The 19,227-nt window shown below is 36.3% G+C and overlaps 1 protein-coding gene across 3 annotated transcripts in view; it reads left to right on the forward strand.

Annotated features, from left to right (window-relative positions):
• Positions 1 to 19,227, forward strand: part of BICC1 (BicC family RNA binding protein 1) — a 215,501-nt gene that overhangs the window by 191,324 nt on the left and 4,950 nt on the right. For all 3 annotated transcript variants that reach the window (XM_032796717.2, XM_032796705.2, XM_032796713.2), the window contains 10 exons: positions 827 to 985; positions 1,374 to 1,570; positions 1,839 to 1,980; positions 3,813 to 3,969; positions 8,059 to 8,224; positions 10,397 to 10,436; positions 11,071 to 11,225; positions 13,848 to 14,004; positions 17,792 to 17,952; positions 18,854 to 18,953. In XM_032796717.2, coding sequence (XP_032652608.2) covers positions 827 to 985; positions 1,374 to 1,570; positions 1,839 to 1,980; positions 3,813 to 3,969; positions 8,059 to 8,224; positions 10,397 to 10,436; positions 11,071 to 11,225; positions 13,848 to 14,004; positions 17,792 to 17,952; positions 18,854 to 18,953 — 1,434 coding nt within the window. The remainder of the gene's footprint in view (positions 1 to 826; positions 986 to 1,373; positions 1,571 to 1,838; positions 1,981 to 3,812; positions 3,970 to 8,058; positions 8,225 to 10,396; positions 10,437 to 11,070; positions 11,226 to 13,847; positions 14,005 to 17,791; positions 17,953 to 18,853; positions 18,954 to 19,227) is intronic.

Raw genomic sequence — 19,227 nt, forward strand, 5'->3', positions numbered from 1 at the left:
CCTTCTCCATGCAGGACCATCATTGATAGAAAAGGGGTCAAACGAGCCATACTTTCTTTTGACTCTCAATTCAAAAACTCATTATGGTTGCATCCCGGAATCCATAATTGTGTCTTGAGTGGAAGCTGGAATCTTGGCTTGTGCCATCTGTTTATATTTTGATACCTTGCTCCTCCCCCATGGTACCAGTACTTTACACATTTACAAAACGTGTGGAGTTTTGTGGATGACTTGTGGATGTTGGATGGGGTTGTGGGTTCTTAGATGTGATGAGGTTTGCCAACGGAGGGGGGCAGCATGGTATTGCCAGGTGAGGATATGCTGCTTCCTGTCTCCTTCCTCCTCCATGCTTGCACCACCCTGTGCTCTAACGAAGGCACAGCTTAAAGAACGTGAAGACTTGGCTGAGAGGAGGAGGGCTGTAAAGTAGCAGTTACCTCCTCATCACCTTTAAGCAGTGCTTCCCAGAAACAGTGGAGAGACATGAAAGGGAGGAGTGAGAAGCTGCTTTTTGTAGCTGTATGAGCAGCAGGCAGAGGCACTTAGGTACTGTAGTAGTGGAAGCCAAATTGATAGAAGGTGCAGAGATTCACCTTTGTTTTGTTTAGCAGCCACTGGTTTTTGGTGACTCCCCTTGCCCCATTTGCATGTGCACACTTCAAAAATCCCTGTCCTAAGTTGTGTGTATGCTATCTCAGCAGAAATAGCACTGTAATTTTTGTAAAGTAGTTTAAAAATCAACACAAACACTTAATATAACCCTTTAAAAATGTTATTTACAATTCCTGTATAAACAAATGCATAATGGATATAATTGTTTTGACAGGTCTCTTAGGTCCTACTGCCTTATCTGTCAACACCTCTACTGCTCCAAACTCGCTCTTGAATGCCCTTAATAGTTCTGTTAGTCCTCTACAGAGCCCAAGTTCAGGCACACCTAGCCCTACGTTATGGGCAACATCTCTTGCCAACACGAGTGCCACAGGTCAGTAGAAGTTAAATAGAAATTAAATTAGTTCTTAATTTTTCACTGGAAAGAAATCTGAAAAAGCCAAACCCATTCATTCTTTAAAGTCTCATAGAAGGAAAGAATTCTTCAGTGTATTTTCTTGTAAATGCTTAAATATCCAAATATGAAGGATTTTTAAACTAACATAATTGTGTTTTTATAATGTCACATGCAACTTGGTAGGGATTTTTTTAAATAGGAAAAATATCTTATCCAAAGTGTTGGATAGTGCATTAAGTATTATGTTTGATTGGTCATTTTCAACATAATTGTAATTCAAAGGTTTTATATAAAATTCAGCTTTTATTTAGCCTGATGTACTCAACTTGTCAGTGAACCAGAAATTACTTCATTTTTGTTACAGGTTTTTCTGCTATACCACATCTGATGATACCATCTACTGCCCAAGCTGCTTTAACTAGTATTCTGCTATCTGGAGTGCCTAATTATAGTCAGAACACTCCATCTCCCCCTCCTGGCTTGACTCCCGTTGACATTCATGTCAATGGCATGCAATCCGAGAACAAAAAAGGTTCAGCTTCTTTAAACGGTCATGTAAAGGTAAGTGGCATGATGTTCAGTCTGGACAAGATGATCTTGGTTTGCAATGAGCGTCCTCTGAAAAATTCTAGGAAAAAACCTAATTGCTTTCATCCATTGTGACTCTTTAAGATCGTTTATTTCAAATTGTAATAAAAATGCTCATAAAATGTAACTGGAAAAAATTAAGCCAAATTATCCCAAATAAGAATCTTCTGTCTGCCTGCATGGCAAGACAAGGGGGTCAGAAACAAAGATTTATTTGAACATGTTCTTGTAATAATTTCAGACATCAAATATCAAGTATGCTGCACTATCTGCCTCATCACTAGGAGAAAATGTGTTGAGCACAAACCACAGTGATTCATCAAGGCAGACAAATAGTCATAGCACCTCAGAACAAGTGACCACCAAGTCAAATACAGCAGAAGGTAAGTTTTAGCATGTGACCTGTGTTATTCTGGTTGGTAATGGTAATAGTTTGATGGTGTTTGTGCATTTTGCAGACAAATTGTGAAAGGTAAGATTAATTTTTGTATCAGCATTTTATCCTCAGCCACTCTGGAGCAAAGCATGCCCCTCCCATACATGTTGTCCAATGGATTATGTATTATCTGCACGTAATAGTTGCAACACTTTAACTATACTGGCAGGTAAAGCTAGTGTGGATGCAGCTAGACCAGTATAAATTGGCTAACGCCATATGTAGTTTTATTCCCATGTGGTAAGCTATATCGGCATAAGCACATTTGTAGTAGTATAACTGCATCCATGCACAGATATAACTATAGCAGTTAAAAACTCACCCCCTTAACCTGCATAGTCTACCAATACTAAAACTGTTGTGTAGACTAGGCCTAGCGGACATTGAATCATGGAACTTTTTTTGTGTGCGGGTCTGGTGAAACCTCATTTGAAATGCTATTCCGGTCAAGCCTGTTCAAGAAGGATAAGTTCAGACTGGAACACGTGCAGTGCTACTGAGATGATTGGGGAATAGAGAGCTTACCTTAAGAGAGGAGACTAAAAGAGCTTGTCTTGTTTAGCCTAGCAAAACAAAGGCCAACAGGGGTTATGACTGCCTTTCCTGAATACATCAAGGGGGCAAACATTAAGAAGGGAAAATAGCTATTTAAGCTAATGGAAAATATTGGCACAAGAACAAATATGTAATAACTGGTCATAAATAAATTTAGGCTGAAAATTAAAAAGTTTCTAACCATCAGTGTAGTAAGGTTCTGGAACAGAATTCCAATAGTAGTAGAGGGGTGAACAACCTAACTAGTGTTAAAATGGAGCTTGATAAATTAATGACAAAGATTATAGGGCAGAGTTACTTGTGAAAGCTGCCGGGGATGGAAACTGGACTTGATGACCCAGGAGATCCTGGCTAGTCCAATGTTCCTGTTTCAATTATTTAATTGATTAATTTAGTTCTTTAGCTCTTAGTATAGTAACTTTCCATTTAAAAAAAAATCCACTCTTTAAAAAAAAAAAAGAAAAGCTATTAAACAAGATTGTGGGGACAGGCTAAATTTCTCTCTAGTGAATACTGATGTCACGCAAAGCTAGTCTGTTCTCTTTTGCTAGGTTCATTGTCATCCTAATAATGACTTAACAAAACGTATATACACCAGTAAAAAAGAAAAATATTTGAGTAGTGAGAATTTAAACACAAGATATTTGTGTGGTGTTCATTGCAAATGCAATACTAGTTTCCAGTGGAGACATTTTCAACTTGACATTTGGGCTAAGATTTTAAATAGCAACTGGTGATTTTTGGGTGCCTCAAATTTTGATTGCCCAGCTCAAAATACCTTAAAAGCTTCTGGATTTTTAGAAAGTCATGAATATCCAGGTTCTGATAATCATTCCCCTTAAGAGGTTTCAGACTGGTCCCAGAAACTGAAGTCATCCAAAATCACTAGTGACTTTCAACCTTAGGTTGAAGAAGTTTTGACATCATTTGCTGTGACATGGCTAAAATCCCACATAACTTGAAAAGATACCCCTTCGTTTTATAATACACATACTGTGTGAATGTATGCTAATTCTTTATGCATATATGAAGGATAGTTGTGTGCTTTCCAACTTTGTGAAAATTAGTACATCCTTAAATGCTAGCCCTTTATATGCCTTTACATGTGAAATAGTTTTAATTCCATGCAAATTATTGCTACAGATTTTCTAAATATACTGTACAGCAATGGTATTGGTATGTGAAAGGGTTTTATTTTACAGCTCTTTTTTCTTGGTCTTGTAGGCTGCAATGATGCTTTTGTAGAAGTGGGCATGCCAAGAAGTCCATCACATTCAGCAAATGCCAGTGATCTGAAGCAAATGATGAGTTCTTCCAAACAGTCCTGTACTAAGAGACAAACAGTAGAATTATTACAAGGAACCAAAAACTCTCACTTACAGTATGTTACATTCACGAATATAGACTCACAGAATTTACAGATGAACTATAATATTTAGCATGGGGGTGAGATGGCTGGTTCAGTCATTGATGAATATTGGAGAATTGGTTTAAATCAGACTAATTTTGAACCATATTTAATTTATTAAACTATTTGTTTTATAAGAATTGTTTTAAATTGTTAATATTGTCAACTTTTTTGACATCTAAGAATTCCTCGCTCTCCATCTGCCTATCAGAAGTCTTTGCTTTCTCCAAGACTGGCTTCTCTGAGAAGCTTTTTGTACATACAGCCCTGTAATATTTTTTGTGCTTTGTAATACCAATAGATTTTCATAGCTAACTTTATTTTGCTGTGACAAAAAAAAGTGCTTGAGATTTGTTTTCTCAGTGAAAAATAATCCTCAGGAAATACTGTTACAGTTTCAAAGCTTGAATAAAGACAAAGTTTAAAAACAGAAAATTAGCAATGGAATAAATCTTTGGAATAATTTTTTCAATGCAGAAGTATTCCTTAGTACCCATATATTGTTAAGTGATTTCTCCAGTGCAGTTTTAAATTACTTAAATGGGTTTTCCACCACTTCTCTTTAGAAACTAGGCATAATAGACTTCACTGTTAGGAAATAATTAGGTCTGCTGATTAATCGCAGTTAACTCATGCGATTGATTCAAAAAAAATTAATCACAATTAAAAAAATGTATTGCAATTAATCGCATTGTTAATAGAATACCAATTGAAATGTATTAAATATTTTTGGATGTTTTTGTGGTTTTCAAATTATATTGATTTCAATTACAACACAGAATATAAAGTGTACAGTACTAATTTTATATTATTTTTATTACAAATATTTGCACTGTAAAAACGATAAACAAAAGAAATAGTATTTTTCAGTTCACTTTATGCAAGTACTGTATTGAAAACTCTTTATCGTGAAAGTGCAACTTATTAAATGTAGGGGTTTTTTTGGTCACATCACTGCACTCAAAAACAAAGCAATGTAAAACTTCAGAGCCTACAAGTCCACTCAGTCCTACTTCTTTTTCAGACAATCAGTAAGAGAAACAAGTTTGTTTAAATTTAGGGGAGATAATGCTGCCCACTTCTTAATTACAGTGTCACCTGAAAGTAAGAACAGGTGTTCACATGGCACTGTTGTAGGTGGCATTGCAAGATATTTACTTGTCAGATGTGTTAATGAATTATATGTCTCTTCATGCTTCAGCCATCATTGCAGAGGACATGCTTCCATGCTGATAACACTTGTTAAAAAAAGAAGGCATTAGTTAAATTTCTGACTGAACTCCTCAGGGGAGAATTGTATGTCTCCTGCTGTGTTTTACCTGCGTTCTGCCATATATTTCATGTTATAGCAGTCTCAGATGATGACCCAGCACATGTTGTTCGTTTTAAGAACACTTTCACTGTAAATTTGACACAATGCAAAGAAGATAACAATGTGAAATTTCTAAAGAGAGTTACAGCACTTGACCCAAGATTTAAAAATCTGAAGTGCCTTCCAAAATCTGAGAGGGTCGAGGTGTGGAGCATGCTTTCAGAAGTCTTAAAAGAGCAATTACATAACCCAAACCACCGAAAAAGAAAATCAACCTTCTGCTGGTGGCATCTGACTCAGATTATTAAAATAAACATACTTCGATCCTATCATAAGCATAAATTCCAAATTCTGAACCTTAGTGTCCAAAATGTGGGTGCCTAGCATGAAACCTCCAAGCTTAATTACCAGCTTGGATCTGATATTGCTGCCACCAGCCAAAAATTCCAGTGTTTTGGCTCACTCTGGTCTCCCCAAAACCTTCCCTGGGGAGACCCCAAGAACCCAATCCCTTGGATTCTTGAAACAAGGAGAAATAAACATTCCCCCCTCCTTTTACCCCTCCCAGGCTTTCCCTCGCCAGGTTACCCTGAGAGATTACTGATCCAACTCTTTTGAAATCAAATTCTCTTCCCCGAGGGCAAACAGATTCAAGGAAAACAGAGAGAGATCAAGTTTCTTTCCCTCACTCAGTCAGAGTCCCTGCAAAGTATGCTTTGCAACTCTGACACAAAGAGATTTTCCCTTCCCCCTGTTTCCTTCCTCCCCACCAATTCCCACTAGGAAAAAAAATCAACAGGTACTTAAAAGAAAGCCTATATATAAAAAAGGAAAGAAAAAGACATAAAAATGTTCTCTGTATCAAGGTTGACAATATATACAGGGTCAATTAACTTAAAAGAAAAATATGAATAAACAGCCTATTCATAAAGTTATCCAATCTAAAACATTCCAGCAAACTACACACATGTAAATACAAAAAAAGAAATAAGCCTATTGTCTTCTACCTTTTGTACTTACACTTGGAAACAGAAGATTAGAAAAGCCTGGAGATAGAAATCCCTCTCATAGCCGAGAGAGTACAGACAAAAGACACAGACACAAACATTCCCTCCCCTGAGCTTTGAAAAATCCGGTTTCCTGATTGGTCCTCTGGTCAGGTGTGTGGTTCCCTTTGTTAACCCTTTACAGGTAAAGAACCATTAACCCTTAGCTATCTGTTTATGACAGATCCACACTACTTTGTATCGTTATCAAGCACACCCCATCATCAGCATGGACGCATATCCTCAGGAATGGTGGTTGAAGCATCAAGGGACTTATTAATCTTTAGCGCATCTGGCATTTAAATATCTTGCGACACTGGCTACAATAGTGCTATGCAAATGTCCTTTCTCCCTTTCAGGTGACATTGTAAACAAGAAGCAGGCAGCATTATCTCCTCCTAATTGTAACCAGAGTTGATTGTCTGAGTGATTGGCTGAACAAGAAGTAGGACTGATTGGACTTCTATGCTCCTAAGTTTTACATTGTTTTATTTTTGAATGCAGGGGGTTTTTTGTACATAATTCTACATTTGTAAGTTCAACTTTCATGATAAAGAGATTGCACTACAGTACTTATATTAGGTGAATTGAAAAATATTATTCTTTGGTTTTTTGCAGTGCAAATATGTGTAATAAAAATAAATATGAAATAAGCACTGTACACTTTGTATTCTGTATAACTGAAACAATATATTTGACAATGTAGAAAACATCCGAAAATATTTAAATAAATGTTATTCTATTATTATTTAACAGTGCAATCAGTCACAATTAATTTTTTTAATTGCTTGACAGCCCTAGAAATAATTCCTTCATTCAGCCTAAATTTTATTTTGCTCAGTTAGCTTATTTATTTTGATTTATAACAATGACAGTTCCTTTCACCCAGTAGTCTCAGTGTATATTTATATCATCCTAGTTACACAGCTTTGGAACTTCCTAGACAATTCCTGTTGATCAAATTCAAGTATCTAGACTGACTGATTTTAAATATAATTTTTTTTTTAAGTATTCAGAATTCAAGCAGTCTGTCTGGGGTACTTTTCTCATTAGACATTCTTTAGAAACTTAAAGTACAGTTGCTTTTCTGTTCCTCAAAGTAAGCGGGTGACTATAGCTGAAGTTTGATAATACCAGATGCTTTTGTAAGTAAGTGGGACTGAAGTTATAAAGAGGTGGTTTTCCCTTGCCTTGCTTCTGATCACAATTCACTTTATTGACCATAAGGTGCAAGGCATTTCAGTTTTCTAGGGAGAAGGGGGAACTTGGGGCTTTTTCTAAGGCTTCATTTGAAAGTCTTTTTGGGGGGAATTCAAGGGTTTAAGTTCAATTTTTATTCTACTCTGAGAGTAAACTAGATCAACAAAAATATCTGAAGTGGAGAGAAAATGGAATCTTCTGGGGAAAGTATTAATGAAATCCCAGAAAAACATGTAGCGATGGAAAATGAAGTGAGTGTGAAGACACATTATCTTTAGTTAACACAGCAACACGTGTGTCTGAAAAGTTAACTTGATGCTTCAGAAAATGTTTCTTAGAAATGTAATGTTTGTGTACTGGTTTTTCTTCAAATTTACTACCAACTTTCTAGAGAGAGAGTAGTTCATTTATTCATTGCACTGAATGTTCATTGTTTAAAACAAGGAGTAGTGATTGAAACCATTATAGATAATTCTGAAGAATAACTGACATTACTTTTTTCAGCACCACAGAGAGATTGCTTTCTGATACTGAGCTGAGTGCTTCTGAAAATCCCATTGCTGATAAAAAGGCTCCTGGTAGTGAACGAGCAGCGGAGAGGGCAGCAGCTGCCCAACAGAATTCTGAAAGAGTGCGCCTTGCTCCACAGTCGTCATATGTAAATATGCAGGTACCTATTGATACACCCAAATCTAGTGCATTGTTAGCAATAATAAATGTCCAGTGCAAATAATACGAAGTGACTGGCTTGGCTGGCTGCATGACTTTTTCAATATTTGGATTGTAGACAAAAGCATTGAACAGTGTTATCCACTTCAATTTCCCCCCACAACATGGTGCATTTTCAAACTGGTAATGTAAAGCATAAATATGAGCTTACATCTAATGTTAGATAAAGACAAATTAAATTGTATCTAGGAATATGAAAAGGTGCAGAAGTTGCATAGCTATCTTTCTTCTCTCCAACCCTTCTCTCAATTCTTTTAGGCTGAATCCGGTTGCCAGTTGATTATAAGAGACATTGCCTGATAATAGCAAAAACCAATATGTGTATAAAATGTTTTTCAGACTTTCTTTGTGAGGTTTCTAGGCTTTTTTGGCTGTATGTGGATTATAGATATTTTGTGACATGTTTTGATGGAGAGAATCATGCAGCCTTCTCAAGTAAGCAATCAAATACATTTGTGACTTTTATAGAACTTTCCTATCTTGTTGGACTTATCCAATCACATTCTTGTTATGCACTCCAAAGAAAGTATTGGAGAGCAACAAAAGTATTGGAGAGCAACAAAAAAAATCTCCTGAATATTCTTCTCAAAATTCTGATGGAAGAAAAGAATAAATGTAATACAATTATAAGCGGGGAATAAACTTCATTTCATAGAAATATAGGTCTGGAAGAGACATCAAGAGGTCATCTAGTACATATCCCTTGCTGAGTAAGAATTAAGTATATGTACACCATCTCTACAAATGCTTGTCTTACCTGTTCTTAAAAACTTCCAGTTACAGGGATTGTACAAATTCCCAAGATAATCTGTTCCAATAATTAACTATCTTGATAATTAGAAAGATTTTCCTAATATCTAAGCTAAATCTCTCTTGTTCACTGTGTGTACACACGCACATAAAAATGTTACGGCTTTGAGAAGAGACATATTGTTCGTAGAAATGCTACTTAAGACTTTTCATAAGACATGTCAACATGCATTCGTCTCTTTACGTCTGTTAGCGAAGTCCTGCCTGTGACTTGAGGTTTGTCTACACAGGGTCATTCACCAGCAGAGCTATATTGGTATAATTATACTGTTATGCTAGTGTAACACCCTGTGTGGACACTCTTATTCCAGAATAAGAGTGCCTTTTTCCAGTTTAGTTTATTTCACTTTGAAAGTGGTATAAGGCAAAATGGAAAAAAGCTCTTATTCCAGAATAAGTGTGTCCACACAGGAGTTATACTGGCATAAAGTTAGCAGTATAGTCATACCAGTATAGTTCTGCTGGTAAATTTATCGCTATAGATGAGCCCTTTACATAGGCCTCTGTGGCAAATAGTCAATCAGTCACTGTTTGAGATTCAAAGCGTTCACCTCTACCATGACCAAAGTTCTAGTCTTCCAAGGGAAAAAAAATCTTCGGATTGTTCCAAAGTCCTGCACAACATCAGATATCCCTTATACAAATCAGACTCCAGAAAATAATGCCTTTTTGTAATGCATATTTGTGTGAACAGATTTACTGATCTGTAATGGAAAGAACGAGTGTAATTTACTAAAGAATTGAGATCCAAAAATTGTATACATTTTTACTCTCGTGATGAGCAGGATAACGTTTTCCTGTATTACATCAAGATATTTTTCTGAATAAGATAATTTAAAATGAAGATGGAAAAGAATCTAATCTGCAAAGGGTATAGTCCAGAGAACTGTGTGCAGAAAAATACTACTTAGTGTAGTTGTTTAATTATCTGTTTTCCTATTATAATTAGACTTATTTCTTCTAGACTTTTAAATACTTAGTCAACAGACAATTCAGAAAAAAAGGTCTCAAGTAATGCCTTATAAAAACACTACCTATGCAGACTTCACATACTGGTACAACTTTACTCACATGAAAGTGGGAGAGAATAATTTACAGTGCTAATTAGCTAGTTTTGAATGAATGTTTTACATATGTCAGGCTTTCATTGGACTACTGTTACATTGTTGTGCAGTGCTTAACATTCTTCCTAGATGAATTCATGGACCGTGATCAGAATCTTTGTTTTTAGAAAGAGCTGTGTACTGGAATGACATTTAGTTAAAGCAGCAATTAAGACATTTTGTGTCCCTTTAATCTTTAGGCATTTGACTATGAACAGAAGAAACTATTAGCAACCAAAGGTATGTGAAGAAAAAGTGACTTCTAACATGCATCTATTTCAGTACACTAGTCAAAGACTTTTTCTAAGGTTCAGCTTTGCAGTTTCTATGTGTTTTTAGCTAAAATGAAAAGTTGATAAGTACAATGAAGTCAATGTATTTATGTCAAATGTGTTTTGGGGATATTTTGATACCAGTTCACAGAGTATTATTAGTACAAATTCAGAAGTTACATGGTAGTTACTAGCAGTCTATATACTACTAATAATGTAACACTGTAGATCTGAAACTTTCTGGTACTTGTAATAACCTTGGGGATGAATTAGTATCAGATTAATTTTAACAAGCACATTGCACTCATTTGCCACTTTGGGAAAATAATTGCTTTTTTCTTTAAACATCATGGACCTGATTCTCTTCAGTTCCTTCCCGCACAGTGTTTACTACTCTCTAGCTTCAGTGGACTTACTCCTGTCTTACAGTGGTTTAAGAGAGTGGGAATCAGGCCCTGTTGGGGTGCTGAGAATGTACCGTTCTGTGGGTTAATGTAATCCGTTTGTGTCCAGAATGTCAATATTTGGCCTGAAAGATGCATTTATCTATCAGTGCACAGAGCTTAATGCTTATAAATGTCTTTTTCTTTGTATTTTTTAAGCTATGTTAAAGAAGCCTGTTGTAACAGAAGTGAGAACTCCAACAAATACATGGAGTGGCCTAGGATTCTCCAAATCTATGCCTGCAGAAACCATCAAGGAACTAAGAAGAGCTAATCATGTATCATACAAGCCGTCCATGACAACTACGTATGAAGTATGTAAAATTACAGAACATTTTAAATATGTTTTCAATAAATTGCATAGGCATTTCTTAAACTTGAATGTTTATATGTTTGTAAAAGTCAATCTTGTAAATGAGATTCTTAACGGCATGAATGCTTGAAGATGCTGCATAATCTCTTCCAGCAAAAAGCTCCTTGTATCTAGGCATACTGGGTATATCAAGTCCATCCATAGAATAATGGGAAGTCCATTGTTAATCTTCAGTTTTTAAAAAAAATCTGTTCCCAACAATTGCTCTTGTGGAGCAAATTAAGAACAACACAGGCGTGGGATAATTTGGTTCAGTGCATCAGTAAAGCAAAACAGTATCTTACAACAGTCATGAAATCTAGCCTAGGTTGGTTGCTATATTTCATGAGATAAAAAAAAAAAAAGTTCCTTTAGTATGAATGTAAACTGTAATAAGCTTGCTGCAGGTCAATAGAGTGAGTCAATAGAGGGGTTGCAGTTCACACTCCCTTTTATCCCTGGGAGTTTCTGAATTGGGATTCACTCCTGTGCAAGGAGAGTGGAACCTCATTCCTTAGGGACCCTTCTGGGAAAGAATAGCTGTAAACTTCACAGAGAAGGCCCTATCCTCTGCTTAAACTCCATTATTTGTAGTAATTCTGACATTGTTTTGCATTGCATTATGCTGTTGTAATTCTGTCAAGCCCCACCAAAGCCTACCTCTTTATTCCCACCTTCATTCATGTTGTCTAAATTCTAGGTAGGTGGGCTTTTTGGGCAGGGACCTTGACTGATCTGAGAGGCACCTTCCCATACTACTTTGGGTGCAGTACACATATTAAACCACAATAAAGGTGTGGCATGGAGCTTCCCCTTTGGCATGCATAAAGCTAACATATGTCTTTCAGCTACATGTGGTAGGTTTGCAGTATTGAATGTGTAAGCCAGAAACACAGAAGAAGAAAAATGTAAAGCAAAACTCAGTGCCAATTTTCTGATAAAATACACTGTTAACATTACTTCTCAGCTATCAGACCGATTTGTCTTTGTATATTTGTTAAGCTGTTTCCCATTTTCTCCGAACCATTATACGCTCACTGTTTCTACAAGTTTATTAGCAGACACATTATTCCAGAACAAAAAGGTTTTGTGCCTTAGTCACTTGGAGCCTGACCAGGCACAAACCACATCCTCAGCTCTTTCTACTGCTAAACTTTTATTTTTACAGTGACTCCAGTTCCCAGTTTGGTATGTGCTGTTATGCAAACATCTGGGGAAAATAAAAATCCTAGATCGCTTGTAATATATTCCCTGCTTCCCTTTGGCAGTTTTCAAGACTTTGTTATTTATATCAGAAAACACTGCTGGTCACTTTACCCCTTACATTTTCATTCTTGAAGTGGCCCAGAAGGGATTTGCCAAAGAACTGCTCTTCAGTAAATCGCAATTGTCTTGATAGCCAGTGCTAACATTTGGGAAGTTTATTTGCAAACTAAGCTATCTGGGCACATTTGTTTCTTCCTGTGATATTTTACTTTGTGTTTTATTTTCCAGCATTGTTAGCTCACATTTTATTGTACCACAACTTGTAATCACTACCTTGATCAGACATATTGTAGACAGTCTTTTATTTTCTTTTAAAACAGACGTGGATCTTGTCCCTTCTTTCACTCTATATTCACCACACTGTTCACTAACCTAATTTGTCCACCTGGAAAATAGTTCTACTTTTCTTTCAAGTGATGGCAGTTATCCTCTGTCATTTTAAATGTATCAAGAAACAGCTCTATTAAACTCCCATGATTCTCTGTGCTGTTTGTTAGAAAGGGTTGGTGAAGCTGGTGAGACTAAGCAAAATAGTGCTAGTTTAGAAGGCTTACAGGAGTGAGACTGCACAATAGTGAAACGTAATTCCTGTCACTTCTATTCTTTGCTTTGGTCCTGTTCTCATCAACAGTTCCAATTAACTCATTCACTCATCACACTCTAATGGCTGAGAAGCTCTATAAAAGATAAACTCAAGAAATGAAGTTTCATGTGGAGCTTTGTGGAAATGTATCCTTTTCCCCAGTCAGGCTTCACCCCATGCATAGTGCATGTATACTGTGACTGCTGTAAAACAAAAAAACACAAAAAAGTCAACCTTTATCAGCCCTTATCCCATCCAATTCCAGATACTGAAACAGGAAATAACTGCAGCATCTCAGATTCTACTGTCTGGTTAATGTTGGGTAATTTCTGACTTATTAATGTAGACAATCAAATTTTTGTGTAGACTGTGATTGGTACTATGGTAATCGGAGCTACTTGTACGTTACTTAGAGATGCTAGGTAGATAGCTGTGTGAGGAAGAAACCATAGAAAAAAATTTGTGACAAAAGGTTAAGAATATAGAGCATTTTGATATGAAGCTAGTGTTTGTTTTTTTTAAACTAACTTCTGCTTAAACTTATTACAAAAACAGCAGTTCTGTCTAAAATGCATAAATTGTAATAATTAGTTGGTTTATTTTTAATTGCAGGCAGCATATTTAAAATTGTTGAAAAGCTGTTGCGTTTAACTGGGCTGCTTCAGAAAAACGAACTGTCAAATCACAATGTAATTCTTCTGTTTCTGCAGTAATTTTCCTTGTGGTCTCTTGCAGGGTTCATCAATGTCTCTCTCACGGTCTAGCAGTAGAGAACATTTGGGAAGTGGTAGTGAATCGGATAACTGGAGAGATCGGAATGGTATCGGTCCCTCAGCTCACAGTGAATTTGTCTCATCAATTGGCAGCCCCAAGCGGAAACAAAACAAATCAAGTAAGTAATATCTTGTCTATGCATTTCATCAGGGAATACAATTATGGGACTTGGAAGATTAAGTTTTGCTATAATCCTGAATTTTTTAAAATAATGTTAAGTATTTACCTTAAGTAAATTGAAAATAATTATGTTAAAGATTTTTTATGTTTATAAAAGTACAAAGTAAATAAAAAATCTGTATACTACTACATAAAATGTAAAAAAAAGAAAATTCAAATGTAAAACGTTTAAGGTAAATAATACAGTATAGGCTCTTTTTTTTTTTTTTTAAATCTCCCTGCTATCTTGCTGTCTTGTCTTTTCTGTGAACGTTTCTGTGAAAACAGAGTTTGTAAGAGCTCATCCTTGGACGCTCATTCTGCTGTGTTTATCCAGATACTGCAAAATACTAGCTGAATCTGATGGAGAATTACTGATGACTTGCAACTTCTTCCAGCTGCCAGACTTTGATGAATTTTGAGGCATAATTATATTGATTTTTAATTAGGATCACCAATACATTTGGCAGGGCCTGGCAGATTACCTTGGCCATTTGTTTCCTTGGATTCAGCCTGCAAATCTTACAAAGATTTTTTTTAAACAGATTTTAAACCAGTTTTATATGAAAATTGTTTTACACCCAAAATCAGTTTGCAGCTAGTCTCAGTCTTCTATGAATAGATTGATCTTATTTTTTTTCCAGGAGGGATGAAGGAGTGGAGCAAGAAAATGAAGAATTGGAGATCTTGATTTATAATAGATTTCATTACTGTTGGGGGTGGGGTGGATGAGGACAGAAATATTCTGCTGTTCTTTGTTTTAATTATTTTTGTATTGTGGTTTTCATTAATCAGTGCTAAAAGGCCTAAATCCCAGGTTTATTTGATAATACATTCAGTAAGAATTGCACATTTTTGGAGAAAATAGTGTAACTTAAAGAAGGAAATGTTGTTGCTCTTTCCTAGCATTTTTAATCATTTACATGGTATTAACACAGTGATGAATTACTGCATATGGTATTTCTACGGTGAACATAATAAAAATGAGCTTAATAGCTTATCTTCAGTATCAAGCTCACCTCATGTCTTGAAGTCAGTTGTTTACACAGAGAGGTCCTAGTGTAATCAGAATGATAAAATAAATGCATTTTTAATCCTTTCTTAAACTTTAATAGACTGTAGCCTTTAAGTCTAAAAGTTGCTCAGTCCATAGAAGCAGTAGCTTCTTTCTCAGAGCCTGAAACACCTGCAAAAATGTACTTTGTTTTGATTAAAAAATAATCCTTTCTTCCCCCACACTTGGCTAATAAGCCTTATATGGTCAATAGGTGACGAAAAGAGTACAGTAACTGTGTGTACTCGACTGTGCTGTTTGAGATCTACAAACTTGAAATGTAATTTTAATTCTTCACATTTACTAATAAAATTTATGAATTTTGACACATTGTATAAGTCTTCTTCAAAAACTTGAGCCCATTTAGTAAAATTATCTAAGGTTCCAACTTACCTTTTCTAAAATACATTCACAGTTCAGTAGATAAGAGCACAAAGAATCTCTGAGCGCTAAAGCGTTCTACTTTTTATAGCCAGGTAAATCCTCAGGAGGCAGCAGCCAGTCTCACCGAGGGAGTCATTTCAGCTCGCTCTCCTCACTCTGACATCAGCCCTGGGGGCAGGGCCTATGGTCTCCGGAGATAATAGCTCAGTGAAATTAATGGCATATTAAAAATAACTATGGTAATGCAAGGGGATGTGATTGCACACTTTGCCTGTGAGCTAAACTGCTATGTGCTAGGGTGTGCATCACCTGGATCCAGCTCCTTTGTTACAGGCAACACTGGTACTAATGGACCTTGTTTTCAATTGTTTATAACTTTGCTAAATTTAAATTGTTCAGGCTGGAATTCTCCATGCCAAGTGTCTGCCTCAGGAGCTGTGGGAAGTGAGAGACTAAAAGAGGCAGGAGCATAGGGGATGAACAGAGGCAGGAACCAAGTTGGTGTGCGTGTATAGGGGGAGGGAATAGAAGTTGTAAGCGGACACAGGGTAGTGGGGACCATGGACAAGAGCAGGGTGTGGAAGTAGCAGTAGGTCAGGAAGTAAGAGCAGAAGAGAACTAAAAGGTATTGCAGGGCCTGGGCAGAAGGATCTATAACTACTAATATATTCCTTACAGAACTTACAATTGAACACAAGATTCTTGAGTCTCATCATTGCTCTGCTATCTAACAAAAAGCTGTGAAAGCCACTGGCAATGTGTCTCATTGCCCTCTAGTAGGAGGCCCACATAGAAGATAACAGCCTTCTACTGCTTCCTGTTACTCTTACCAGCTTAAGTGGCAGAGGACTATGCTGTGGATCTCCCTGCTCATGACCCATATTGGGGTCAATATAGTTCCACGTGATGGAATTTTTATAACATGTTATGTTCAGAACACAGCAGCAATCAACTTTAGTTGCGGTTGTCAGTACTCAGCATGTCTGCAGATCAGATCTCAGGTGTCTGAAACTGGATAGCCAGAAAATGAGAGAGACAAAGTGGCAATGTAAAAATTCTGGCTTACATGACTTGCCCAATTTTCTGCATGTGGCCATTTTGTCTTTCTCATTTTCTGGGTTTTGAGTTTGAGACACCTGGGTCTCTGATTTGCAGAAGGGCTGAGCACTCACAGCAGCAGCTAAAGTTGATAGGAGCTGTGTTTTGAACATTTAAAGTACTATAAATTGTGCTGAAAAATTCAGGCACAAGTCTTCTCAAATTGGACACGCAAAAATAGTTGACATTTTGGGTCTTCATCGTCTGTTTCTTGTGTGTAAAATGAGGATAATGTGACCGCCTCCTCTCATGGGGTAATGTCTGTAAAGCACTAAGATGCTACGATGAAACCAGCATAGAAAAGCCCAGGTAGAAATTAATAATTCTGCATTCAGTGCAGGATTTGGATGGCATGCAGTAAATAACTGTATCATGGGACCACGTGCTGAATAATGAGGGCAAAAAGAAATATTGAAAAGCTGACCATTCTGTGCACTGAGTAGAAAAAATGGCACGTTAACGTGTAAAGACTATATCATAATTCAGGTACACAAAGGGGACCAAATTAAATGTATACAACTATAATTGTGATACTTACTAAGTTTTGAGTGCTTGACTTTGCAGCCTTCATGGATATTTTAATGTAGTTTTGGGGAATGTGATATTTATTCAAGTAGTCCAAATATTCCCAAATTTACTATTTTAACAAACCAAAAAAAAAAGTGGCATAGTTGCTAGATCACATGGCTATCTTTAGCAGAAGAAACCATAGGATTCCATCCCCAACCAAACCTAAAGGAGCTGCTTACATTTGTATGAGGGACTGCAGAGGCAGGGAGGAGGTGCATGTGCAGTTGTCTTCTCCAGCACTGGAAAGACTGAGGGGGAAATAGAGACCTGATTCTCTCTCTCCACCTTTATGTATATTAAGCTCTGAGCCCCATCCCCATTAAAGATAATTAAGGTGCAGCCTTAAATACAGCTTAAGCCTTAAATGTGCTTTAAAATACATTCCTGTGTCCTTTTCATTCTCCTACATGCCTAATCACTAATAACAAGGTATATTTTGAAAACAGCCACTAAAGTTTAATTAACAAAAAGTTCATTTGAAATTCAGCTGGTTTCTACAAACTGCTGTTCTACTAAACAACTGAATGGAATATTCCACTAAACAATAGAATTTTAGGTAATTTGGCAATTAAAAAATTTAATTAAAACATGCTTTTTGAAGTGATTGAAACATCAAGTGTTCATCCTTTTTGCCTTTCAGCTGAACATTATCTCAGCAGCAGTAATTACATGGATTGCATTTCCTCGCTGACAGGAAGCAATGGCTGTAACCTGAACAGTTTGTTTAAGGGGTCTGATCTGCCTGAGCTGTTCAGTAAACTCGGTTTGGGCAAATACACTGATGTATTCCAACAACAAGAGGTCAGTCTTTTTAAGAGGCATCTTAGTTTTTGTTGTGTATTTTACAACCCTTTGTATACCTCCTGAGTGAAATCACTGTGTCTCCTAGCTGCAGTATTTTCACTGACAATTCTATCAAAGCTGTTCAGTCCTTCAATTTAGAAATGACCATTCTCAATCCTTAGTAGACCTGACTAAACAGGTTTCCACTAAATTATCTTGACATATTAATAACAATGAACTTAAGCATGGTGTTTGTTAATAAGGATATTTGTGCACACACAAAGTGTGTTGTGAAAGACTGTCTTTGAATTCACATAAAGGGGGCACTCACCAATGATCTGCTAGCGCACATTCTGTTATGGTTTATTGCTGTTAATATTAATAGTGTTTGAAATAAACTTTCCTTCTGGAGAGATCGATGATTGGATCTGAGATTCCCATTTACATTTACAGTAATTTGGGAAAATAGACTCTTATGTTTGTAATTAAGTATCATTAATCAACATAATCTTATATGCTTCTGTAAAAATGATACCTTTATTTGTCTTAACTTCTTGTTTTAGTACCCTTTATTTATCTGTGTAGTCAAGGGTTGCTGCATATATGATATTTCTGATACCTATTTTCCCTTTTTTCCTCATTTTTCTGCCATTTTAATTTTAACCAACTGTCATTGATTGGAATTTGGTAATTGTTGGTGTTATAAGCATAATAAAATGAGTTTGTAGAATAAATGTTAAAAAAAAAAAAAAAAAAAAAGTTAAAGGTAACTCTTTTTAGAAGCTACCAGCACCACACTTAATGGCAAATAGTTTGTGGGGAGTAATTCTCAATACAGGAAGAAAATGGTTGCCTGTAGATGGTGGGTTTGTATGTTGTGTGAATTACCCATTTTAATTTGCTTTGTTTTTGTTCATAGATTGACCTTCAGACCTTCCTTACTCTCACAGATCAAGATTTGAAAGAGCTAGGAATTACTACTTTTGGTGCCAGACGGAAAATGCTACTTGCAATCTCAGGTAAATTAAAAGCATTTAACATACACATGATTATAAATGTCATGATTTAAAAATATACTGTACTTTTTCCCTTGGTCAGTTGAATTGGTTTGCATAGTCATTAGGCAGTTCAAATGAACTGTATCGGACAGAGAATCTGACCCACAAGAGCACAACTTGCCAGCCACTCCTCATAATGAAAAGGCAGTTTTTAAATTTTGAGACACTGTAAGGACTGTATAGCTTTCATACAACAAATGGGATTCCAGCTGCATAGCGTTGTGTTGTACTATTA

Source organism: Chelonoidis abingdonii, chromosome 15, assembly GCF_003597395.2.
Source record: "Chelonoidis abingdonii isolate Lonesome George chromosome 15, CheloAbing_2.0, whole genome shotgun sequence".
Lineage (NCBI taxonomy): Eukaryota > Metazoa > Chordata > Testudines > Testudinidae > Chelonoidis > Chelonoidis abingdonii.